The sequence below is a fragment of the Archocentrus centrarchus genome, chromosome 14 (assembly GCF_007364275.1).
Source record: "Archocentrus centrarchus isolate MPI-CPG fArcCen1 chromosome 14, fArcCen1, whole genome shotgun sequence".
In the NCBI taxonomy this organism is placed as follows: domain Eukaryota; kingdom Metazoa; phylum Chordata; class Actinopteri; order Cichliformes; family Cichlidae; genus Archocentrus; species Archocentrus centrarchus.
The window spans coordinates 34,445,957-34,472,595 of NC_044359.1; the positions used below are offsets into that span (position 1 = coordinate 34,445,957).

Here is a 26,639-nt window from a genome sequence, read left to right on the forward strand (position 1 = left end):
TTTTTAATATCACTTGTTACTGTGGCCCTTCAGCTGTCCACATTACTTATTTGACAATGTAAGTTTTATGACATGCCTATGAAGTATGTAGATATATACAGTACATCTACATGTACTGTGGTTATAATTTAGACTTTGCACACAGCCTCTGTACACAAGCACCTTATAAACTTCCCATTCTAACCTTGTTCTGACATCAGGTACAAAACTGTAACTGACTTCCAGTTCTTTGATTTTTATTTTTTTCCTTATTCAAATTTCAATTTATCAATGTACAGGTCAGGAGATGGGCTTTATAATAAAATGATACATGCATGCATTGAAATTGTAATTTTGGCAGTAAACAACACAAGGCGTTTATAAAGTAACAAACGTGAGGAAAAACAGTTTATTTAAAAAATGTACGTGGTTTGCTCAAACTTTACCTGGAAATTGCGTTATTCCATACATGCCCACTACCTTTACGTGGACCAATGGGATCAAGATTTGTGACGTCACTCACTGCTCGGCCAATCGCTGGGCAATGCGTGGAACGATGTGGGCGGGTTCTGATTTGGATTGTCATTGGTTATGGAACCAGGCGTCAAGATAGCTAAAGGTAATTACCGGAAGTCTTGGGATATTTCTTTCACAACAAGAGTACGTAAGTTCTGTTCCTACAGTCAATCACACTAACCGTCTATTGTATTCGTTCTGAAATGATGTATTTGACAATTATAACGATTTTGATATACGAATACATGCCAGAATGACCAGGATACTTAACTATTTTTTTTTCTTTATTTTCATTTGTAGATGCAGGAAACAAAAAACATGCGTGGTATCTTTGTAAGTCTACGATATGTTAGCATCCCAAACGCAAACCGGTAACAGTATGCTTGGTTGTAAGTAACTTGACAATAGCTCTTCTCCCGGTAGCGGCTTCAGTGCAGTGGATCCAATGAGGTGACGCCGCGTTCTGGGGCCGACTACTGAGAGCAAGCCGGTAATAAGGGGAACTAGAACTACTAAGTGTGACAACAAAGACGCTCTGGATAAAGGTAACAGCCGGAAAACTAACTTCACAACCGGAAAAGCAGGGTATGTTGGTAGCCTCTCACAGTCTTATTTGTGCTGATTGAAGACAGGTAAGATGCTCCCGCAGCGGTAAAATGTGACAGTTATGCTTTCATATTGATGGTTTTTATACAGTAAGCTAGCTAACGGTAGCTTTCAACTCCTGCTAGTGGTCTTTGTAGTAGCTTATCGGTGCTAGCTTTTACTTGGAAGACTGCACTGTTGGTCCAGCTGTGCTTGAATTGAAGGCTTATTGATGTGGTGCTAAACATAAAGTGTTGTATTTTGACTATGCAATACTCATCAGCAGGTTCTCTTATGTTTAGCATGTATAATGGTGCCCAGAAGCCAAAAGACCGGTGTTTTATTAACATACAATAAATGGAAAAAAATAAGACTTTGCAATGTACATCCATTTTGCATTTCATGTGTCATACCTCGAGGGGGTCTAGACGTTTCTGTACAGGTTCACTCTTTTCTCCCTACAACACTGTTCTGGTTTGTGATGTACTCAGTGTGACTCTGAAGTTCTGGCTCAGGCACAGTACATTAGACAGTGCTATTAATGCCACGTGTTTTGAATGGTCTACACCTATGTGAATGGAATCAGGTGCATTATATCCTTTGCATTTCATTGAGCAAAGGCCTTCACCTGGCAAGGACACAATATCATGCCTGAGGTCAAATTAATTTTGAAAATCTTGGGGGGGGGGGGGTACTTTTACCAGATACTAGTTAAAATCGCACAATCAGCAAAAATAGGTTTGTCTTCTCAAGATATATAGGGAGTCAACAGTTCAAGTTTAATGAAAAAATAGCATGGACAAGTGAGCAAGAAAACATCTCAAAGCTAATGGAAAGGTACTGGTTAGGAGCAGTTAGGGCCCGTGTATACAGGTGCTGGTCATAAAATTTGATTATCATTAAAAAGTTGATTTATTTCAGTAATTCCATTCAAAAAGTGAAACTTGTATATTATATTCATTCATTACATACAGACTGATATATTTCAAATGTTTATTTTAATTTTGATGATTTTAACTGACAACTAATGAAAACCCCAAATTCACTATCTCAGAAAATTAGAATATTACTAAAGACCAATACAAAAAAAGGCTATTTAGAAATGTTGGCCAACTGAAAAGTATGAGCATGTACAGCACTCAATACTTAGTTGGGGCTCCTTTTGCCTGGATCACTGCAGCAATGCGCTGTGGCATGGAGTCGATCAGTCTGTGGCACTGGAACCCAGGTTGCTCTTATAGTGGCCTTCTGAATTGTTGGGTCTAGCTTATTGCATCTTCCTCTTCACAATAGCCCATAGATTTTCTATGGGGTTAAAATCAGGCGAGTTTGCTGGCTAATTAAGAACAGGGATACCATGGTCCTTAAAGCAGATACTGGTAGCTTTCTGTTGGAAAATGAAATCTGCATCTCCGTAAAGTTGGTCAGCAGCAGGAAGCATGAATTGCTCTAAAACGTCCTGGTAGATGGCCGCGTTGACCTTGGACCTCAGAAAACACAGTGGACCAACAGCAGCAGATGACATGGCACCCAAACCATCACTGACTGTGGAAACTTTACACTGAACCTCAGCCAACGTGGATTCTGTGCCTCTCCTCTCTTCCTCCAGACTCTGGGACCTTGATTTCCAAAGGAAATGCAAAATTTACTTTGGTCAGAGAACATAACTTTGGAGCACTCAGCAGCAGTCCAGTCCTTTTTGTCTTTAGCCCAGGCGAGACGCTTCTGACGCCGTCTCTTGTTCAAGAGTGGCTTGACACGAGGACTGCGACAGCTGAAACCCATGTCTGCATACGTCTGTGTGTGGTGGTTCTTGAAGCACTGACTCCAGCTGCAGTCCACTCTTTGTGAATCTCCCCCACATTTTTGAATGGGTTTGTTTCACAATCCTCTCCAGGGTGTGGTTATCCCTGTTGTTTGTCCACTTTTTTCTACCACATCTTTTCCTTCCCTTCGCCTCTCTGTTAATGTGCTTGGAAACAGAGCTCTGTGAACAGCAGCCTCTTTAGCAATGACCTTTTGTGTCTTGCCCTCCTTGTACAAGGTGTCAAAAGTCATCTTTTGGACAACTGTCAAGTCAGCAGTCTTCCCCATGATTGTGTAGCCTACAGACCTAGACTGAGAGACCATTTAAAGGCCTTAGCTGACTGGAGTGTGGCACCAGGTGTCTTCAGTATTGAACCTATAATATTGAACCTCACAATGATCTAATTTTATGAGATACTGAATTTGGAGTTTTCATTAGTTGTCATTTATAATCATCAAAATTAAAATAAATAAACATTTGAAATATATCAGTCTGTGTGTAATGAATGAATATAATATACAAGTTTCACTTTTTGAATGGAATTACTGAAATAAATCAACTTTTTCATGATATTCTAATTTTGTGACCAGATAAATGTTCACATAAAGGTTAAATTCACATAAATCAAATTCACATGTGATAAATTCACAAATGTTTTCTTGTTCATCTTACAGCTCATCATGAGTGGTCGGAAGCTGGTGCTGGGTGCTCTCTTCTATCTTGTGCTGGCAATGTTGCCTTCTCACATAGGTAACGTAATCACTCAGCATTTCTCTGACATTTCTCTCAGACATGTTGTGGTAAGCAGTGCTCGTAACTATGAAAGACTGAACTGATAAAAGCCAACTCTGTAGCTGCATTGATGAGTGCATGCAGCAGAATACAAAGATAAAGTATACTGTACTGTGTTAGCTACACCTACAATATAGTAGGTGTAGTTAGCACAATGTTTTTCAAAGATCAGTGTTCACACTGATCTTTGTGCCTGCAGTGACTGTGGCTGTCATGTCAGTTGATCTGGGCAGCGAGTGGATGAAAATGGCAATAGTTAAACCTGGTGTGCCAATGGAGATTGTTCTAAACAAGTGAGTGCACATTCCTGAATTGAGGAAAAAATGCCAATGTCAAATTCCCTATTTCTTTTGCGTGCTCAAAAAGCATGAGATGCTACCATTGTGTGTGTTGTCATGTCCTTCAGGGAGTCGAGAAGGAAGACACCCACAGTTGTATGTCTCAAGGAGGGTGAGAGACTTTTTGGAGACAGTGCAATGGGAGTGGTAAGACTTATCAAATTTCCTGAACTGACTTGGAGAGAATATCAGCTTAATCTACTTTATCAAAATGGCATATTCTGATATTGTCATATAATCTTGTTCTTGTATACTGTTAATGTTTCCATGCTTTGTACAATATTTTAGTCTGTGAAGAACCCCAAAAGTGTTTATAGGCACCTCCAAAGCCTCCTGGGTAAAAAGTACAACAACCACCAGGTGGACCTCTACCAGAAAAATTTCCCTGAACATCAGATACAGGAGGACCCAGTGAGAGGCACAATCTACTTTAAAAATTCAGAGTGAGTCTCTTTATATAAGTGGTAAATGAACTAGTTCTTATATATTGCTTTTCTACTCTACTTGATCACTTAAAGCACTAAATGTCCTACCTATCTTCACATCATACAAAAGGAAGTAAAGGACAAAAATGTGACACTGTGTGCTGCCAGAACAGCTTCACAGCTTTCACATTGATTCTTGAATATTTGGAACTCTACTGGAGAGATCAACACAATTCCTCCAAAAGATATTCCCAGATTTTTTTTTTTTTTTAATTGAGGGTGCTGTCTGACACATCAGATCAGAATTGCCCATGTACCGGTAGTTGAGATCTAGAGATTTAGTTGAGAAAGAGTTGTCTCTACATACTTTATTGCAGTGATATTATGAAATTATGTTCTGTTGATTTTGACATTCAATGCAGGAAAGCAATTTTTTTAAAAATTACTAATTATCTGATGATGGTGATGATACAGTTTGTAATGCAGTTGTCATGGAATCACAGAAGTTATCAATAGATTATAGACAGAAACAGGACACTGTCCTAGTCAGGATCATCTAACTGCATTATGTTTCTGCCAGAGAAATGCAGTACACACCAGAGGAGCTCTTTGGTATGGTCCTCAATTACTCTCGTGGACTGGCTCAGGACTTTGCAGGTTAGGTTGTTTGATGCATCATTATAATATTCATATACACCCAGCACATTCTTTTAAAACCTATTTCTCCTTAATTCACAGAACAACCAATCAAAGATGCAGTGATCACTGTACCGGCCTTTTTCAACCAGGCAGAACGCAGGGCAGTCCTGCATGCTGCACATATGGCAGGTCTAAAGGTCCTTCAGCTCATCAATGACAACACGGCTGTGGCCTTGAACTATGGGGTCTTCAGGAGGAAAGATATTGATGGCACAGCTAAGGTGAAGATTCAGCTTTATACCCAGTTACACACATTAAACCTCATCCTACTGACATAATTTATAGACTTGCACTACTGACTAGGGTCCCGAGGGATCTCAAGAATAATTTACTGTGAGAAGCAATCATAATGGCAAAATAATAATGATAGCAAAACGCATTTATTCTTAAAGCATTATTAATTACGTAATTGTCATCTAAAGAAAAAATATTAACTTTGAAAAGTTGAACTTGGCATATTTTATAAAACAAAAATCTGTGCCTTTCTTTAATACAACTTGCAGTGTTATCTGTCACTTTGTCCTAGAGGGCTAATTGCCCAGAGATGATATTTGATACTGTTCAGAATGTTTAGAGGAGAAAATGTGACTACAGAACTGTTGAAAGCCTGATTTTGTTCCGTTCCAGAATGTGCTGTTTTATGATATGGGCTCTGGCAGCACTACTGCCACCATCGTCACCTATCAGACTGTCAAAACCAAGGAGTCTGGCACTCAGCCTCAGTTACAGATTCGAGGTGTTGGGTGAGTCCATTGATCCATGCAGTAACAGTGCCACTGAGGGTAGCAGCTCCTATAAGAGTTGTTTCTGATAAAGATCAAATAAGAAAAAACACATTTATATAATTAAATTAAAGGACTTTGAAACTTTTTACTAACTGTTTAAAATTTAACAGACTATGAAATTTCTTTTGTGTTGCTCCAGTTTTTTGTTGGATCTCTTATTCTCTGAGCCTGTTAGCAGCCTCAGCAGCACCCAAGGGCGTAGGAATGAGTTTACTATTGGGGGGGGACACATATCGGAAACCTGACAGTGTTTGTAACATTTTTAAGGGTCTCCATGTTCCTTTTGGCCGAAAATTCAAACCCAATTAAATCCAAATTTTCCAATAAATCACTGGGATAAACAGGTTCCAGTGCAGGCTGTTTATTAGACATCTTAGTTACACAAAACACAGACAAAGACCAAAACACAGACAGTAACATAGTTAAGACTGAAATATACACACACACAAAGAAAGATGCAAGAACAGAAAGAGTAGAAGGTGAGGAAAGGACCGTAAGTGAGTGATGTTAAAAAGTGAGAAGTAAAGTACAAAAGAGTGGAAGAAAGTAGTGAGTGAAAAAGTGAGTAAAAAGGGGTGAAAGAAGAAGTCGAAGTCCAGAGTTTAAAAGAGTACAAGAAAGCAAAAAGCCCTCCCGGGAGTGAGTGCCTTGGAGCCGCTGCAAAGGGGATAGAGGAAGAGCAAAAAGAGCGCTGCCTTCCAACTTTACCACCGCCTTTTATCCCCCAAACTCACACCCCCACCTGCTGTTAACAGGGCCAGTGGGCATAGAAGGATGCTTCCAATCCACTATGAACCACACTAGTTTGATCCTTTTGCAGAGGCTTCATGACACAGTTCTCTGGGGGCTGTCAAAACAAACAACTTTCCCACGTGAAAATACCTCCCACAGGAGCACTCCCCTGCCCAGCTGTCCATAATTTCTCATTACTAGAAACACTTTTAGGGTAGTCTTATCTTAGTTAATTTATTAATGTAAGAGAGTAAATTTGTGTACTCAGGTGGGACTTCAATCCCCACTTTGGGACACACAGCTCCCAGCAACTTGACCTTGAGTTGGTAATATAGTGTCAAAAGTGCATAGTGTATAATGGTGTGACTCTAGATATGAATGTGTAGTTCTACTAGTAGAAAAAAAAACCTAAAGCATGCAGTGTTCCAATGTGACCACTAATCCAGTGTGTGTGATTAATATGCGTACTAATAGACCCTTTCACAGGCTACATCATCAAAGGATGCCCGCACATTTTGGCAACGGAAGTGAACTGCTACTCCATTCAAATCAATAAGAACAAGGAGACTGCGCAGCATTTAAATGTGATTTAAAAGCGATATCAGCATCAAAATGTCTGGCTGTTGCATGTTTGGCTGTCAGAATTTCTACTCTACAAAAAGTAGACTGAAGTTGTACCGAATCCCACGGGATCACGGCTGTTTAAGAGAAAACAGAGGCGCCTGTGATTGCAAGCTATCAAATGTACTTATAAAATGGGCGCTTCAAACGTGAGCATTTCTGATCCTGTCCTCAGTCCAACGTTTATATCAGTTTAAGTTATTTATCTTCCGTTGTTTATACCGGGATGTCAGGTATCTAAAGTAAACAGCATTAGCTGGTAGGGTATTTGGCTTTTAAACTGTAGTGTGGCTGGCTATTTACAGGTGAGGTGTCGCTGGACTCAGAGTCCTAATTTTTAAATTAATATTTAATCGCACTACAAAATGCATTGCCAGTCAAAAGTCTGAGCAGACTCACATATGAATGGTTGAGCGTGTCTCACAGTGTGACTGGAACAATATATATTTTTTTCATTGTAAATCAATAATATCTGCAGTCGATAACTCTTAGCAAGCTAGAAAAGCAATTTGACGAAGTACTCACGCTGCCATGCAGGTACAATCCGCTGTGAGGACGTAGTTCTCTGACTTGTTTACAATGACCCGAACCTCATACACAGCGCTCCTGTTTCCTTGTCTTTGACTCGGAAGAACGTCTGCCTTCAAGACACAAAACTCAGAGTCAGTATCATGATATTTGGCGTTTGGTACATGGCCGTAAACAACATAACTGTAAGCATCCAGTGACTTGGATGCGCTGCAACTTCTACGTGTATACGTGTATACGGTGTATACGCTGGGTTTCTCCACCAATTACACGTATATATCCGCCCACGGATACTGGGCCACTTGCTAACGTACCACAAAGTTCGGGGAGTTGGTTGCCGGTGGTCAAAATTAATTTTTGCAGGTAGTTTTCACAATCTTTTCTTGATAATCCCTTCTCGTAGATTGAAACGCTATTGAACTATATATATATATATATATATATATATATATATATATATATATATATATATATATATATATATATATATATATATATATATAAAAATATAAATAAATTAAAAAAAAATCACACACAAAGAGCCATTCAGAAGGCCCCTATGGAAGTACCCTGCCCGGGATAGGGTTACTGGGACCACACCCTGGAGCCAGGCCTGGGGAGGGAGCTCAAGGGAGAGCATCTCGTGGCCAGGCATCAGCCTGTGGTGCCCGGCTGGGCCAGCCCAAAGAGACAACATGGGCCCGGCCTCCTGTAGGCCCACCACCCATAAGAGGCATTGTAGCGGTCAGGTGCAGTGTGTGTGTGTGTCTGGTGGTGGCCAAGGGCAACTTTTAGATGTGTCTCAGCTTCAACACAACCGAGTCAAATATAGAAGTCATTAGCAGGACTCTGGAGAACTTAACTGCATGCTGAGGAGGTAATTCAGTCATTTGATTCAGGTGTGTTGGTTCAGGGACACATCTAAAACCGCATGACACCAGCCCTCGAGGCCTGGATTTGAGGATCCCTGCTTTAGGGGTTACCGCAGCAGATCATCTGCCTCTGTCTTACTTATAATCCACTCCTCTTCTGCACATGTCCAAACCATCTTAAATTTCCACTTTAGCTGTACTTTCCCACTCATCTGGCAATTTTCCCTTCCACCTAGAGCCTGTCTCAACTCCTATCTGAACTCTGCAACATTCTTCCTCCTTCAACTTTTACTACTTAATCCTTGCGTAAGCCTTCACTCGCTTCTCAGGCATCCTGCAGACTACCTGCCTAGCTACATTTTCCCCTGCAACCACCGTGCACTCGTTTATCTCTTTCAGATTGCGTCTGTCTCTCCTTGTGCATTTCTCTCCTTAAAACCATACCTTCCCAGCAACTCCTCATCACCTCTGTTCTATTTGCATGTCTCTTCCACTTCATCCATCTTACTACAGAATTCCTGTCTCTTCAGACAGCCAACCTGTTAGTTATAGATCCTGCCAACATTCATCATCTGTTCAATTTCCAGCTTCAGTGTGACCTATAGTACTATCAACACTGTTGTTTTTAATTGTAGATTGCACCTTTTTTTTTTTTTTTTATCCGACTGCTGTAACATAGTAATATGCCTTACATCTGTCCCTGCATCTCTAAGCGTAGCCTGTGGTGAAAATTTTTTTTTTTTTTTTTTTTTGGTGTGTACAGCCAGCCTCTGCTTGGGCCTGGTGTGGCTGTGTGATCCCCTTGTGAATTTCCATGAAAGAAGAGTGCCTGAGCCCTGAAGGCTTTTCATTCAACAGTTAGGAATAGTTTTATGTGGTTGTTTATCTTGTTATGGCTGTAACTAGAAAAAAAAATAGAAAAGTTTTTTTTTTTCTTTTTTTTTTTTCTTTTTAATTTTGTTGGTCAATATTAAAACCTTCAAATTGTAATTTACGATTAACCTCCCACATCTACCTCCATCCAGACTAAGGTGTGCAAATGTGCTCTAACTTAAGGTTTGATCGCGGGTTGGGGGGCTTTGAGATGGATCTGCGACTTCGTAACCACTTGGCCAAACTGTTCAACGAGCAGAAGAAGAGCAGGAAAGATGTGCGGGAGAATCACCGGGCTATGGCCAAGCTCCTCAAAGAGGCTCAGAGGCTCAAGACTGTGCTGAGTGCAAATGTGGACTTCATGGCCCAGGTGAGCCCAGGGACAAGAATTCATAACACTCACCTCATGTCACTGGTTCTGTATCTCACTGTAATGTTCTATACTGTCTCGCTGATAAATCATCTGCAACATATGGAAAAGCTCTCCAAAGGTCCTAATTAAATCACTAATCTGAAATCAAAATTTCAGTGTTAAACTTGCAGAAATGTACTTTTTTTTTTTTTTTTTTTTTTTTAATTTATTTTATTTTATTTTTTAAATTTCCCAGGTGGAAGGTTTGATGGATGACATTGACTTCAAAGCTAAGGTGACTAGGAGTGAGTTCGAAGAGCTGTGTGCTGATCTGTTTGAAAGAGTGCCTCGTCCAGTGCAGGATGCCCTCACTGCTGCAGAGATGAAGCTGGTCAGTATGCTCAAGTGCAGTTCAGTTGTCCCACATGACAGGATGTGGGCAGATTTGGCTGCAAACATGGGATACGCAAAAGACAGAATTAGGAATTCTATCAGCACCATCAAATTCTCAGTTCTGTGCAACAGTACCTCAGCAAGGCGCAGCGCCGGGCGATCAGGACCCTAGTAGACACCTGTCCTAACTCTACCTTTCCTATTTTTTCCTTTTTATTTATACTTTTATTCTATTGCTGGATAATGTGTTTACGGTTATGACCAAGAGAATGACTCAAGTATTGGTTTTTACAAAGTTTGTGGCTTCAGTTTTTATGATGGCAATTTGCATATACTCGAGAATATTATGAAGAGTGATTAGATGAATTGCAAATAATTGCTAAGTCTCTCTTTGCAATGAAAATGAACAAAATCCCCAAAAAACAATTTCCACTTTGTAGAGTACCTGATGACATCATGTCAGTGATGGTCTTGTTAACACAGGTGAGAGTGTTGGCAGGGACAAGGCCAGAGATTACTTGGTCATGCTGAGTGAGTTCAAATAGCAGATTAGATGTTTTAAAAGTAGGATGGTTCTTGCAGTCATTGTTCTTCTACTTTTTAACTGTGGTTACCTGCAAGTAAATGCGTGCAGTCATAATCTCCTAAATATGATTTGTCTGCGGGAGTAAGGCACCACCAGTGCAGATCTTGTTCAGGAATGGCAGCAGGCATGTGTGTTTTCATCTGTATGTGCATTGACACCACAACTTTTGGAGGATGGTCTGGTGTAGGGCAGCAAAGAATCTACTTCTCTCCAGTTATTGAACTGCTGAGGACTGGGGTATCTGGAAAAATTATTAGTCCTGTCATGCCAAAAGGGTTACTCCCAATTTTGCCTAAGGATACAGCCATAAATAGAAAGAATGGTACCAAAACATCCTTTGAGAGCAACTTCTCCCAACTGCCCAAGAACAATGCTGTTTCCAGCATGATGGAGCATTGTGGCATAAGGCAGAAGTGGTGAACTTCCCAGACCTTAATATCCTCAAGAACTTGCGGTCAATCCTCAAGAGGCAGATTGACAAACAAAAACCCACAAATTCTGACAAACTCCAAGCATTGATTTTTGTAAGAATGGGTTGCTATCACTCAGGATTTGGCCAAGATGTTGATTGACAGCATGCCAGGACTAATTGAAGAGGTCTTGAAAAGGAAGGGCCAACACTATAAATATTGACTCTTTGTATAAACGTAATGTAATTGTCAAAAAAAATTTTTGAAACTTGTGGAATGCTTGTTATTATACTTCAGCATTCCACAGAAACCTTTGACAAAAATATCTAAAAACACTGAAGCAGAAAACTGAAAACCAATGCTTGTCATTCTCAGAACTTTTGGCCACGACTAATATATGTGGCTCTTTAATATACATTAGGTCAGGAATGGCAGGAGACAAAGTTGAAGCAGTATTATTATTGCTGTTTGTTTTGTTTTGTTTTTTACCCTAAAACAAAAAAAACAAAAAGAAATGTAATTCAGCAGACAACCCATTGACAGGCAGCATGGTGGCTCAGGGGTTAAGTCAACGGTCTTAAACTCCCAGCCCACAGGCCTCATCCAGCCCCGACCCCCTACTTCCGGTCCGCAATTTGGGGACGGATGAGGCCCGGGGGCCAGGAGATTGAGACTGCTGGGTTAAGCACCGCATATGTGTTCCTGTACTGTGTTTCTATGTTTCTGACAACAGGAGGAAATTGAGCAGGTGATTTTAGTAGGTGGCTCCACCCGTGTGCCGAAGGTTCAGGAAGTGCTGCTTAAAGCTGTGGGGAAGTAAGTATCGTTCAGAGACAGTTGGCACATTACCTCGCCCACCAATGGGTAGAGGGATGTTTTGTTTTCATTCATGTTTGTTTGTCTGTTAGCAATATATTGCAAAAGGATTTGAACCAAAACTGATGAAACTTTGTGGAAATATTCCTTAGGGGCCCAAGGACATATTATTTAATTTTCAAGGCCAAAGATCAGTCAAAATTAAAAATAAAATCCTGATCATCATTTGCAGAATTTTTAAATTTATATCTCTGTGAATTTTTTATCTATCATGATAAAAATTGGTACTCTGGTATAAGCAGTGACTATTGATAATTCATTGTCTTTTTCTGTTTTAAATTAAGATCACAATAATGCAAAGTGAACAACAATTCCTATACAAAAATCAAATATACATATGCAGGTCATATCTTGGCAAATGTCTTATTTCTTAATTTCATTTTATTAAGTTTTGCTGAAATAAATAATCTGATACTTCTCTGATTCTGTTGTTCATAAGCTTTTTTCCTAAAGTTGCTACTCCTTAGTCATTTATATTTGAAATCTTCTGAAACTTGGCACAAACACTTTCTGACAAAAGCTCAAAAGGAAGATGGATTTTTGATTTTTGACTTTTTTTTTTTTTTTTATAAATGAGTTTTCAGATTTTTCCAAAAATGCTGTATTTTGATGTCTACCTTTTAATCCCTACTCCTGTTTTATTCCAAGGCCAACTCTTTTGAGTATTCAACATACAAAAAGCTATAAAATGCTCTGGACATTTTTTAATTTTTTATTTTCAGTTTTCATTTTTTAAAAATGTATGGAATTTTGAAGATAAACTGTACATTCATGTTCAGCAGCAATTATAACTTCTTTATTTATTTGGGGAATCTTATTGGGTGAAGCTATATGAATTTCTGATTTTTGACTTTTTTCACAAATTTTCAAAATTTGTATCAGCTCAAAGATGGCTGACCTACAGCCAAATTAGTTTCTTATCCAATATATCACTTACTGTACAAGTAAAACATTTAACAGTGGAGCTCTATAGGCCAACAGGTCTGTTCAGAGGATGCTATTAGGGAACATAAACTGTATAAAATATATCCAGATTATATATAGTCTCCCTCTAAGTAATACAACTTTTTTTTTTTCCAAGTTTTTCAGAAAATACAAAACACTGAACCAAACATCAAAAATATGATGATTTTGGCAAAAATAAAATTTAAGTTAAAAAATGACTTGGGCCATTATTTTAAGAGGGTGATGATAGGCCATTATCTGTTTGTGTGGATCTAATTTTTTAAGTACAAATATAAAATCATATTTTACAGTTTTCCATCCATCCATCTTCTGTTTATCTGGGGCCAGGTCGTGGGGGCAGAGAAGCCCTGACCTCCCTCTCCCCAGCCACCTCCTCAAGCTCATCCACGGGGACCCCTGAGGCATTCCCAGGCCAGCTGAGAGATATAATCTATAAAACACCTCACATAAGTGGCGCCCAGGAGGCATCCTAGTCAGATCCCCCAACCACCTCAACTGGCTCCTTTAAATGTGGAGGACCAGTGGCTCTACTCTGAGCCTCTCACAAATGACTACACTCTCTAGGGGAGAGGCCAGCCACTTTTTGGAGGAAGCTCATTTCTGTCGCTTGCATTCGCAATCTTGTTCTTTTGGTTACTACCTAAAGTTCGTAACAATAGGTGAGGGTAGGGACGTATATTGACCGGTAAATTGACAGCTTTGCTCTTCACCACAACAGACTTGAACAGTGTCCGCATCACAGCAAAAGCAGCCCCAATCCATCTGTCAATCTTTGCTCCCTTCTCTCTTCAATGCGATGCGCAAATTCCCACACAGACCTGAATATCTTTGAAAGGATAAAGAGCTTGCAGTGTTCTGCAACCAGCCTGAAAACCACATTGTTTCTCCTAAATCCTAGGTTTGACTAAGAGATGGACCCTCTTTTCCAGCACCCTGGCATAGACCATACCAGGGAGGCTGAGGAGTGTGATCCCCCTGATGGCTGAAGCACACCCTTCCTTAAAGATGGGGGCCACCACCGCAGTCTGTCAATCCAGTGGTATCACCCCACATCTCCATGCAATGTTGCAGAGGCGTGTCAACCAAGACAGCCCTACAACATCCAGACCCTTCAGGAACTGAATATTGTGCAGCCCAGGGGCCCTTCCACCAAGGAATTGTTTAACCATCTCAGTGGCCTCACCCCCAGTGATGGGCGAGTCATTCCCCTTGTTCCCAGACTCTTCTATTACAGAAGCCATGTCAGTGGGATTAAGCAGGTCCTCGTATTCCTTCCACCGCCCAGCTATAGCCTCAGTTGACTTCAGCAGTGCCCCACTTGCACTATAAACCCTGTGGGTAGAGCACCGCTTTCCTCTCTGCCACAGCTCTGAGCAGCAGCCTCAACAATAGAGGTGCAGAACAAGGTCTCAGTCTCACCGGCCTCCCTCGGAATGCTGTTGAAGTTCTGCCAGAGGTGGGAGTTGAAGATCTCGCAGAATTTATGTCAAAAATAACATACAATTTGGCTCTTTAAGTTACTTTTTTGACATTTTGCTTAACCCTCTTAATTGGAGGGGAAGGTGAAATGTCAAAAAAAGTTACTTAAAGGGCCAAATTGTATGTTATTTTTGATATCAATTCGCGGTCCGGAAGTAGAGGGTGGGGGCGGAAGCGGCCCGCGGGCCGAGTTTGGGCACCCCTGCCCTAGGCAGTAAGCCTAGGGGATACAAGCCACCTCTCACTGAGGGCAACTCCAGAGTGGAACACAGTCCAACCCCTATCCAGGAAATTGGTTCCACAGCCCAGGCCATGCATTGAGGTGAGTTTGACAAGAGAGGTGACGTTCCATGTCCCCATAGCCAGTCTCGATAGCCGGGGATCGGTTTGCCAGGTACAACACCTCTTGCGGGTTGTGGGCCTACAGAAAGGCAGGCCCATGTCTCCTCTTCAGGATGTGCCTGGCCGGGCACCATGGGCTAATGCCCAGCCACGCTGTCCCTTGAGCTCCCTCCACAGGCCTGGCTCCAGGGTGAGGCCCTGTTAGCCTATCCCAGGCAGGGTAAACAGTTCCCTTGATGTGCCTTTCATAGGGGTTGTTGGAATCGCGCTTTTTCTGGCCCCTGACCTAGGACCATTTTGTCATGTGAGACCCTACCAGGGAGCAAAGCCCCTGGACAACATAGCTCCTGGGATCGCTGGGACACACAAACCCCTTCACCACGTTAAGGTGGTGATTCACGGAGGAGTTTAGTTTTCAAAGCCAGTAAAATTAATTTCTAGTCTTTGGGATCTAGTAATTTATGATGAAGTATGACAACATTGGGTGGAATCTATTGCAACATAGTATCGGTACAGAGAAAATTTCTGGTCGGTGAGGCATGCACTTAAGTGCCCTTCTACTCTCTCCAAATGCCAGGATAGTCAAATATATTTTCTTTCTGTACAGAGAGGAACTGGGGAAGAACATCAATGCAGATGAGGCAGCAGCCATGGGTGCAGTATACCAGGCCGCTGCCTTGAGCAAGGCCTTCAAGGTCAAACCTTTCTTGGTTCGAGATGCAGCTGTTTTCCCCATTCAGGTCAGTGTAGGTCCTTCACTGCCTCAAACTGATGGGGACGAATACAAATCACAATAACTGTTAAAGATTTTTAAAAATGTGTTATTGTTGAAGTTTTCTAAAAGCTTTGATGGTAGATGACCTGTATTAGTCCAATTAGAGTTGTGAGAAATCCTGAACACAATTCACGTTATTGCTGACCACATGGGATGTCATGGTATTAGGTGGAGTTTACCCGGGAGATGGAGGAGGAAGAAGGTGTCAAAACCTTGAAACACAACAAACGCATCCTGTTCCAGAGGATGGCACCCTACCCCCAGCGTAAGGTCATTACATTCAACCGTTACAATGATGACTTTGCTTTCGAGATCAACTACGGCGACCTCAGCTTTCTCAGTCAGGAAGACCTCAGGTTGGAGTTCTTGGACAAAGTTTGCTTTTTCTTTTTTTTTTTTTAAATTGTGCACAGAAATTGGGTTCATTTCAACAGTTTCCTGGCATGTCTGTAAATGGTAACAAAACCCCAAGAAAACAGGAATTGTGTTATTAATGTTATTAACTTGTCTAATAATCAGTAGGCTCTGCCTTTGAGATTCAAATGTCACTGAATGCCCTCATGATTTAATTGGATTTATGTGTAAAGCCATGTCTTGCATGCTTGCTTGTGTTACAGTGTGTTTGGCTCGCTGAACTTGACCACAGTTAAGCTGTCTGGCGTGGGCAGTAGCTTTCAGAAGCACACAGATGCAGAGTCAAAAGGAATCAAAGCCCACTTCAACATGGATGAAAGTGGAGTGCTCCTGCTTGACCGGGTCAGTTAAACTACACTTAACTGATTGAGCTCCTTCTATAAACACTCACTTTTGAAGTGTTTTGGAGAAAAATGTTTTCAAGAACTTGAGCTTATCTTACCAGCAGATCTTCAGCAAAAGCATTAACTACTGCACTATCATTTGCCACTATAATAGAAAACAATTAGCATCTTGATAATTTTTGAACCCTCTGGTTGTCATACTGATTAGTGTGCATTGTTGAATTTCAAGCCAAAAACATTTGAATCCAAGATAATGTGCTCATCTCAAAGAGAAAAAGTGAAATACAAATGTCTGAGGGTTAATGCGCCACTGATCACATAATAGCCTGCACAGTGTTCATTGGGAAACTTGGGGAGGCTTTTCTTTTGCTTGAATATCAAATATGAAAACAAATTTTAGTAAGCCATGTTCATATTTTAAAGTTTTAATTTTTTAATTTTAATTTTCATACACAGGTGGAGTCTGTCTTTGAGACTGTTATGGAGGAGAGAGAAGAGGAATCAACATTAACTAGTAAGTTTTTTGCAAACATTAGTCAGTGCTTGAATCTATTTTCAACTTGTACTGTCAATATGAGTGAAATAACCACAGACTGATGTCTTACACAGAAATTTTTACTGCAGCAGCTCAATATAGAGCAGAACCAAAAATGAGCATACATTAACTCAGCTTGTCAGCCATTTTATTTCCTAACAAGGGGCATTTATTTAACTGCCTCTGCAGTTATCCAGATAAAGCTGGCACAACCCCAACAAATCTCCTTAAGTGCTAGATAGTAAAACCCCCACTTACCTGTTCATTGCACTACAAAGTAGCAAAATCTAGCTTGAGAAGTGGGGCTAAAACTTTGGATTGTTGCTTAATGTTTAGCATGTATGTTGAATATGAGTGTCTGTATTCTGTGCAGTTTTCTTGCTGCTTCTTTTCACCTTTGCTCATTATGCTGCTACAATAACTACTATTCTGTCAGTGTAGACAGAGGCAATTTTTCATATCTCTAGCAGTCAGTGTTTAGACTGTTTTCTTCTCCTTCCTGTGTTTCAGTAAAAGTTACTGTTCAAACTTATTAGCTCTAAAGGCCAGCTTCATCAGATTGTCAGAGCAATGTATGCACTCCAGTGCTCAAGGTCATTTTTAATTTAGTTTGTTTTTGTCATGAAATTGTTCATCAATAAAAGCCTTTCGTCGTAGGCCCCCCCCCCCCCCCCCCCCCCCCCCACACACACACACACACACACACTTTTGTGTGTCTACAGTGTTCTTCTTTCACTCCTGTTATGCAGCACACAGGAAGATTGAATATCTGGAAAGTTCTGCTTGTTTGAAATTAAAGTGCTTTGCTATCTTATGTAGTTTTGCAGTGCTACAACCTGTACTTTAGCACATGTGAACCATCATAATTTAACTGAAGCGATGATTTGCTGTCTTTCAGAACTGGGTAATACCATTTCCACCTTGTTTGGAGGAGGATCCTCAGAACCTGCCCCAAATGTAACTGAACCTGTCCAGGTAACTACATCTCTAGCAAAAGCAACACTCACTGAGCTAGTAATCACAAGTATTGGAAAGACTAAACCAGTGTGAATTCATACTTTTTGATCCAGATAAACTGCCATGCCATGTGAGTTAGTTTTACAATTATGTGACAAAACTAGATTGTTGTCCAGCACTGTAAATATGTAAATACAAGGATGGCATTACATTATAGCTAACATTGGCTCTTGATTTGTTGTGTCTAGGATGAGGAGGAAGTACCTCCAGAATCTGGAAAGGATGGTAAGCATGAGGACAGCAAGGATGAGGGACAGAAAGACAAGGCTGCCAAGGAGAAGGATGAAGATTCAGGGAAAAATTCAGGTGAAGAAAAAAAACAAGAGAAGACCGAAGAGGCAGGCAGCAAGACTGAGGCCAGGGTAAGATCTGCATGTTATACCCAGAGAAATATCTTGGTGTGAATTCATGTTTGTCTGCAGCTTTATTTAATTATTTTTTTCAATTTTATGAAGCATTTGGTGAAAATGTATATTTATAAGAGATTAGCCTTGACACGCTTGGTATTGAAAGTAGCCATCTCTCTGCTGGTGAAGGAGGAAAAGAACACTGCAAACAGTGAGGCAGAGAAGGAGGCAGAGAAGAAGGCTAGACCTCAGAAAAAGAGCAAAATCTCTGAAGACATTACAGTGGAACTGCTCATCAATGACATCCTTGACCCCACAGCTGATGACCTGACATCCTCTAAGAAAAAGTAAATCTTGATTTTTTTTTTTTTTTTTTTCTTTTTCTTTTTCCTTTCCCCCATTTATTTTCTGCTCTGGTTTCTTAGTTTTACCAGCTAAAAATCTTTGTGGTTTTAGGTTGCAGGATTTGACAGACCGAGATCTGGCCAAACAGGAAAGGGAGAAAACACTCAACAGCTTGGAAGCGTTCATATTTGAGACACAGGTAAACAGGGACATACAGAAGTGTGTGTGTGTGTGTGTGTGTGTGTGTGTGTGTGTGTGTGTGTGTGTGTGTGTGTGTGTGTACTTATTTATTTCTTATTAATTTATTTAGTGGAATGCTGTTTGAACTTAACATATACAAGCTTACATTAATTACAGTTTGTGAAAATATACAGTTTTTAAGTATTACATTACATTATCAGTTGTAATAGAGTTGTGCACATCTCAAAGTCCCCTATTTTTATATTCTCACAACAACAAACGAACATACTCATAAAAAATTATTTTGTGGCGAGTTTGTTGCAGGCATCAACTGCCAAAAGTCTGGAATCCATGAACATCACCAAAGAATGGGTCTCCCCCTTCATGTTGCTTTGTCAGACTTTTCCTACAGCTGTTAATCAGGTGTTTTATGTGGATTTAAGCCCATGCTGATTACATCTGTAGCTTGATTATCCTTCTGTACACCACCAAAATAAAAAAAAATTGGTTAGTATTCACAAACACATAAACTTAACTGTAATGAACATAGTCAGCAATTGAAGTTAACTTCAGATTTGAAATTTCCTTTTCTGTTTTTATCATTTAAATCCCCTTCACAGGCAATCTCTGTGCCACGTTTGAAACTGTCGTCCAACTGAAACCTGTTGATAAGATTCATCAACAGGCTTGTAGCTGCCAGGCTGTCACTACTGGACTAAGCCCATGAATAAAAAGGAAAAAAAAGGGTGGAATAGTGGTGCACTGTCACCTCACAACAAGAAAGTCCTGGGTTTGAATTTGCCAGCTGGCTGAAGTGGGTTCTGTCTGGGTACTGCAGCTTCCACCCACAGTCAAAATACATATGTTAGGTTAACTGGTGATTCTAAATTAGATGAATGTTAGTGGTGGATGTTTGTTTCTTTGTGTTTGCTCTCTGAAGGACTGAAGACCTGTCCAGGGTGTACCCTGACTTTTTTCCAATACAGTTGTTCCTCTTATATCCGGGTTCACTTAGTGTGGTTTCACTGTATCGCAGATTTAAAAAAATATATATATTACTAATTCTGTTTCGTGGAGTTCTCACTATATTGTGGGATTTTGCGGTATATAGGTATTTCTGTAACACCCCGTAACTATTTTCATCACTCGGACAAAGGGAGAAGTCACGCCTACGCCTTTAGCAGAAATGGAAGTGGCTGAGGGTGAAGATACTGCACCGCCTTCATCGCGATCAGTACTGCACAGCTGCATAATTCATCATCTTCATCATTCAAGTTGTAGTAAGATGGTGAGAAAGGTTGCAGGGGCTAAGCAGAGATGCCCAGACCTCCCTCTCCCCAGCCACCTTCTCCTTTGGGGGACACCAAGGCAATCCCAAGCCAGCCAAGAGATGTAATCTCTTCTGTGAGTCCTGGTTCTGCCCTGGAGCCTCCTCATGGTGGGACATGCCCACCTCACCAAGGACGCTTCTAGGAGGCATTCTGATCAGAAGCCCAAACCAGCTCAACTGGCTCCTTTCAATTTGGATGAGCAGAAGCTCTGAGCCCCTCCTGAATGGCTAAGCTCCTCACCTGTTTATCCATTTAAGGAAAAAAGCTATCTAAACCTACCTGGCCCTATGTGAAAAAGTACTTGTCCCCTAAATTAAGGCTTTTTTTTTTTTTTTTAACAGAATTGCTTTAATTCAGCCACATGAGAGTTTTCAACATGAATGGCCTGTTTAATGTCCTGCCAAAGCATCTGTTTTATTTAAGTCTGGACTAAGCCACACCAAAACTTTGATTTTGTTGTTTGAGCTATTCAGAGGTGGACTTGCTCATGTGTGTCAGCTCATTGTCCTGCTGAGCCGAGTGCACTCGAACTTCAGGGCATGAACTGAGGTATGGACATTCTTCTTTAGGATTTTCTGGTAGAGAGCAGAATTCATGGTTCCATTGATTATGGCAAGTCATCTAAGTCCTGAAGCATCAAAGCAGCCCCAGACAATAACACTTACCACCACCATGTCTGACTGTTGGTAAGATGTTCTTTTTATGAAATGCTGTGTTCATTTTATGCCATATGTAACAAGATGTAAGCCTTCCCAAAAGTTCAACCTTTGTCTTGTCAGTCTACAGAATATTTTCCCAGACATCTTGGGGATCATCAAGGTGTTGTGGGGTGGCTGTAACTCAGGAGGTAGAGCAGGTCACCTACTGATTGGAAGGCCGGTGGTTCGATTCCTGGCTACTCCAGGCTGCATGCCAATGTATCCTTGGGCAAGATACTTAACCCCAAGTTGCTCTCCGACACAAACTTTGGAGTGTGAATATTAGATAATAAAAGCACTTAGCTCAGTTAATCATGGAAGTGCTTGTATGAATGGGGTAAATATAAACATGCTGTATAAGCGCTTTGAGACAGAGTAGAAAAGTGCTATATAAGAACTAGTCCATTTACCATTTTCTGGCAAATGATTTTTGGCCTTTGTGTTCTTTCCAGAGTGACAAATGTTAATAACTTAGTTTCTTTAGATCATGGCATAATGTGTTGCTTTTTGAGCTGTTTTATTTTTTTTTAAGCCTACTTCACTTTGTCAATCAGTAATGTCTTGATTCAACAGGTCTGGCAGTAATCAGGTGTGGCTAGTGAAACTTAAACTTTCCAACATATGTGGTTGATCACAGTAAATTCAGAATTTAACAAGGGAGGGCAATTACTTTTTTCAGTGAGGGCCAGGTAGGTTTGGATCACTTTTTTTCCCTTAAATTAAATCATCATTTAAAAACAGCATTTTTTATTTACTTGAGTTATCTTTATCTAATATAAAAAAATTGCTTAATGATCTAAAACAGGAATATGTGACAAATATGGGGAAAAAAGAGAAATCTGGAATGGCCAAATACTTTTTCACAGCACTGTACCCTGTTTCTTCTTGTAAGGGCTCAAGAAGTTTATGTTCTTTGTCTAGGACAAGCTGTACCAGGAGGATTACCAAAGGGTGGTGACAGAGGAGGAGCAGGAGCAGATCTCAGCCAAGCTGAAGGAGGTGTCGGAGTGGATGGATGAGGACGGGTATGCTGCCACCACCAAACAGCTGAGAGAAAAACTATCTCAGCTGAAAACCCTGTGCAAGGACATGTTTTTCAGGGTGGAGGAACGGCGCAAATGGCCAGATCGTCTGGCTGCCCTAGAAAGCCTGCTCAATACTTCTAGTTTTTTCTTAAAGTAAGTGGTTAGAGGGAAGAAAATGTGAATAGTTTGTTGTGGGCCAGTAGCTTTGTGTTGACTGAGTTTTTGTTCTTTCAAAGGAGTGCCAGACTGATCCCAGAAAATGACCAGATCTTTACTGATGTTGAACTAAACATGTTAGAAAAAGTCATCAATGAAACAATGGTAGGTGGTGAATTTATTAATTTCCTTGCTATTCTCACATGGGTGATCATTTTTAAAGACAGTTAGTCTGAATTTTCAGTAATGATTATTATTATTATTATTATTATTATTATTATTTTAAATATCTGAAAACCCTTTCCTCTTGAGAAATCCGAGGTTGTTTGCTCTGACTTATCTGCTTTTACCTGCTAAACAAGATATTCTAAAACTGTTTTCACACACTTTGAGTCTCCATGTTAATTAACGAGCTTCATCTGTGAAATATCTATCTACTACAGATTTGGAAGAATGAGACAATCGCAGAGCAGGAGAAACGCTCTCCAAAAGAGCGACCAGTCCTGCTGTCCAAAGACATTGAGTCCAAATTGGCTCTGCTTGATCGAGAGGTCAACTACTTGCTTAATAAGGCCAAGTTTGCCAAGCCTAAAGCCAAAGCCAAGAACAGTACAAGCACAGATAAAAGCAGCAAGACTAACAGCACAGCTGAGGAAAAAGCCATCCCGCCCATAGAGGAGAGCACAGAAACCAAGAGCGGTGGGTCAGACAGAAAAACATGCATGGCAGTTATTCTTTCCCCATGATTATGAAATAAGAATTAGAAGAGTATAAATAACTTCTCTCACATATATTATATAACTTTTGTTTTGTTTAATTCAGATACAGGAAGTCCAGAGGAGATGCCCCCTGGCGACACCCCACCCACTGAGGAGGGTACCCTACTTGCAGATTCAGACAGTCAATCACAACCCACAGAAGAATCAACAACTACAGGTCAGCCCACCACAAGAGTTGGAGAACATTAAGAGTTGGACAAAAATAATGAAAACGCATAGTCATGTGAATATGAATGTTTTCATAGGACTCGTTGCAGTTATTACCGCTTCCGTAGTAAGTACTAGCCAGGTGCTGCTAATCAGGTACACTTAATTGATCATAAGCTAGTGTGACCACCTCTATAAAAGCAGAGGTTTTGACAGTTTGCTAGTCTGGAGCATTCAGGTGTGCGTTAACACAATGTTAAAATCTTATCAGGAGTGGATGTCCCAATACTGTGTAATGCTCAGAGAAATCCACCACACCACGAAAAAAAAATAAACCTGCATCTGAAATTCTTCAAGCTTCAATTAGAAGAAAAACTGAACATGTATGGCATTTTTGGAAGGGTTGCTAGGAGAAAGCCTTTTCTCTCTAAAGCACGTGGCAGCACAGCTGAGGTATTTGCAATGTTGGATCTGAACAAAGCACAAATCACTTCTGGAACTTTGGACAGACAAGATCAAAGTGGAGATGTTTGTTTTTCACCTAATATGGGCATTGTGCATTACAGTCAAACATATCAGCATAAACGCCTCATCAACTGTGGGCTTTTTTTGCAGCCACAAGACCTGTCATACTCAGTATTCACTTGAGTATAACAAAGTATTCTAGAGTTTAAAAATATATAATCAAACAAATGTATATTTCATTCAAGTCCATATATGAAAAGGATGCTAAATAAAATGTAGTAGTGTTAACTCACTGACTTCTTTTTCCCTCGTAATCTTAAAGATAAATGTTATGGTCCTTATTAACACACATTTACATTTCTTTCTCTGCTAGATTCAAATGGAGGCTCTGCTCTTTACCTGTTGCCATGGTGTCAGAGCTCCACTGACATTGTTATCCAAGCAGGAACTCAACTCGAACTGAATATGCTGTCTCTGGATACTGGCTTCCTTCCACAGTCCAAAGACATGCACTCAGTGGGGTTAGGTTAACTGGTGATTCTAAATTGCCCATAAGTGTGAATGTGAATGGTTGTCTGTGTCACTGTGTTAGCCCTGCAACAGACTGGTGACCTGTCCAGGGGATACCCCACCCCCCAGAAATTAGTCACAGCAAAAGACACGTGTGAAACTAATGAACACAAAGCTGAAGCTCAATTTACTTCCACTGATATAATGTATTTGCCAAAAGAGGAAAAAAAAATAATCTGATAGTTGATATTTAAGCTGGATGGATTGTAACATGCACTCAGTATTCATGGTTCCCATCTCTGTCTTCTTTTCTAGAAACACTGGAGAGAGCCCAGCCTGAAAACCACATAGAGGATGAATTATAACAGCTGGAACTGTGAATGAAAAATAACCATATATTTATTGACAGTGTCTAAATGTTCAACTTCTTTCTCAGTCTTTTTTTTTTCTCCCTCTTGTGTTTGTTCTTTTGTCTCATTGGCCTGTTTATTTACTGCTGGACACTGAGTGGACAGGAACTTGAGCTCTTGTCCATTCCCTGTCTTGTGGGTTTCATCATGGATTCGGTAAGCAATGGAGACCACAGAGAAGCAGTTTAACATGATTCAAGCCCCAGACTGCATCCTTCCAGACAAATGCTTTCCATATTCAACACCATAATCTCATATCTGCTGATTCAGAGGGAGCTAATTGACCTGATTAAAATATCTTAACAATATTTGACAAAGTTGAGTGCTTTCCTCCTCTGATTTGTCATGTTATTCCCTGTTCTGTTCAGTGCACTGTCCCCCCAGCCATGGCGTGTTACTGTGACGTTAGTATACATACAAACTTAGTGCACTTCTTCATGGTCTTGGTTGGAGTACATGCCTTTAGAGGACTACCCATTTTTGATTTTGCACCAATTCTTAATTCCTTTGGTCCTGCAGATTCCTGCCAAAAATGGAAAGTGTCATCAAGCGTATCTATTAACTACATAAACGAAAAAACATTTGCTAATTTATTCAAACTTAGCATTAACTGTAAAATTTCCCTCATAACTATTGACGAAAAATGTAAAAACGTAGGCCATGGTATGCAAATTAGAGCTACAACCAGTATCACATAACCAGAAATGCTGTACATCCAGTATAATCTTCAGAAGGTGGGACTCTGCCTTTCAGTAAGAAGTGTCTTAATTTCTGTTTTTTTTTTCATTCTGGTACTTGATGGACATTTAATTTGTTTAATAAATGTTCTAACATTAGCAGACCCCTGAAGCTCATCCATCACCTGCATGTTTTTTTTCCAGTTTTTTTCCCTCATAGGCTAAATATTAAAAAGGTAAAAAAGACATTCACAAGGTAGGGTCCATTATGCGGCGTTTAGTTTACTCAGATTCCCCCAACTGTGTGGACAGAACATAATGAAAACCGTTCCCAAATGGTGATAATTTAACAATACTTTGTTCACATATCTGCCTCTTGCTGTTCTGACCTGGCTGGATTAGCAATGAGTTTTTCTACTGATGCCAATAAAGCTTTTGAGAAGTGCTTGAATGTCATTTGGTGATGCCAGTTGGACTGAATGCTTTTAGAGTCTTTTCTTAAGCTGTGAGTAGAGGTGTTTAGTGTTGTTTACTATGACATGGCTTTGTGGTGCAGATTATTAAATGTTTGCTCCACTTTTTCTGTTAGAACATGGGGGTGAGGGTAAGGGGATTGGGTATACTGTGTGTTTCTCTATATTCTAAATATTGCAAACAAAGAAACCAGGGTGGGATGAAGACGGCAGTTTGGACTGGGAGATGCAAACAATGTATTTCTAAACTGTTAATAAAAAGTATTTTGTTTTTAATTTTGAGGCACTTTGAAGAGTAATCTATTATGTGTTCCTCAGTTTTTACAAGTTTGTACCTTTTTAACTATAGAGCATCTTAAGGCCAGCTTGGGGTTGAATTGCATTGCCACTGTTTTACCATATTGGCTTTTTTTTTTTTTTTTTTTTTTTTTTTTAATTTCTGTACTTTCACAACGAAATTAAGGAAAATAATTTAATAGTGGCTTGGATTGTAATCATTGATTTAGGCTGCTCATTCAAAGACTGAGACAGAATGAAAAGTGCTATGAACTGACAATCAGTTTACACATGTAGTCATCCTATCATAAGGTTATTTCTTAAAGTTCCACCTCTAATTTTACAGTATTTGTCCATGGACAATGTCACGAGTCATTGCATTGTATAAGAATAAGCACCCAAATGCTTGCTAGCAATACTGTTGTGAGTGAACAAGGAGCACAAGAGGGGACTAACAGGGATTTCAAACTGTGTTGGAGTAGCAGTGAGGGATGCCAAAGTAGCAGGCACCTTATGGCCAAGACCGAAGCCATGACGGCAGCAGATGATATGAATAGTCACATGGCAGTCGTGAACCAATCAAATGGCTCAGATTGAAAGAACGTAAATATTGCCACGTGCGTCCATGGCGCTGGAAATGGAGACGGCGGACAGCGCAAAAAAATTTTTTTAGGAAAATTAAAAAGTAGACGGCGCAGAGTGGTGGAGTAGGTGGAAAATGCGCCTGCCGCCGGCTTAATTTGAAAGCCCTGGACTAAACATGCAGACTTGTACTGTTC

At 40.3% G+C, this 26,639-nt stretch overlaps 1 protein-coding gene across 3 annotated transcripts; it reads left to right on the top strand.

The window, feature by feature from the left end:
- Positions 1–598: 598 nt before the first annotated feature.
- On the top strand, positions 599–25,860 carry hyou1 (hypoxia up-regulated 1). Of its 3 annotated transcripts, none has more exons than XM_030745933.1 (26): positions 599–639; positions 796–828; positions 919–1,127; positions 3,562–3,637; positions 3,879–3,972; positions 4,086–4,164; positions 4,306–4,460; positions 5,023–5,099; positions 5,181–5,362; positions 5,769–5,884; positions 9,736–9,922; positions 10,161–10,295; positions 12,027–12,109; positions 15,564–15,696; positions 15,900–16,087; positions 16,349–16,487; positions 16,946–17,003; positions 17,923–17,999; positions 18,230–18,403; positions 18,578–18,735; positions 18,845–18,932; positions 21,864–22,120; positions 22,204–22,288; positions 22,567–22,822; positions 22,946–23,059; positions 24,340–25,860. In XM_030745933.1, exons 4-26 carry the CDS (start codon positions 3,568–3,570, stop codon positions 24,387–24,389), a joined length of 2,955 nt encoding a protein of 984 aa, XP_030601793.1. In that variant the 5' UTR covers positions 599–639; positions 796–828; positions 919–1,127; positions 3,562–3,567; the 3' UTR covers positions 24,390–25,860. The 3 variants fall into 3 exon arrangements, with proteins under 3 accessions (XP_030601793.1, XP_030601791.1, XP_030601792.1); XM_030745931.1 differs by having other exon boundaries at positions 919–1,080; XM_030745932.1 differs by having other exon boundaries at positions 919–1,040.
- The last annotated feature ends 779 nt before the right edge of the window (positions 25,861–26,639 follow it).

Bases quoted from the DNA above. Each gene is read 5' to 3' on its own strand.
- hyou1 (XM_030745933.1), top strand. From the start codon at position 3,568: ATGAGTGGTCGGAAGCTGGTGCTGGGTGCTCTCTTCTATCTTGTGCTG. The intron at 3,638-3,878 runs GTAACGTAATCA...TTGTGCCTGCAG, and splicing joins AATGTTGCCTTCTCACATAG to TGACTGTGGCTGTCATGTCA. The intron at 18,000-18,229 runs GTAACTACATCT...TGTTGTGTCTAG, and splicing joins ATGTAACTGAACCTGTCCAG to GATGAGGAGGAAGTACCTCC.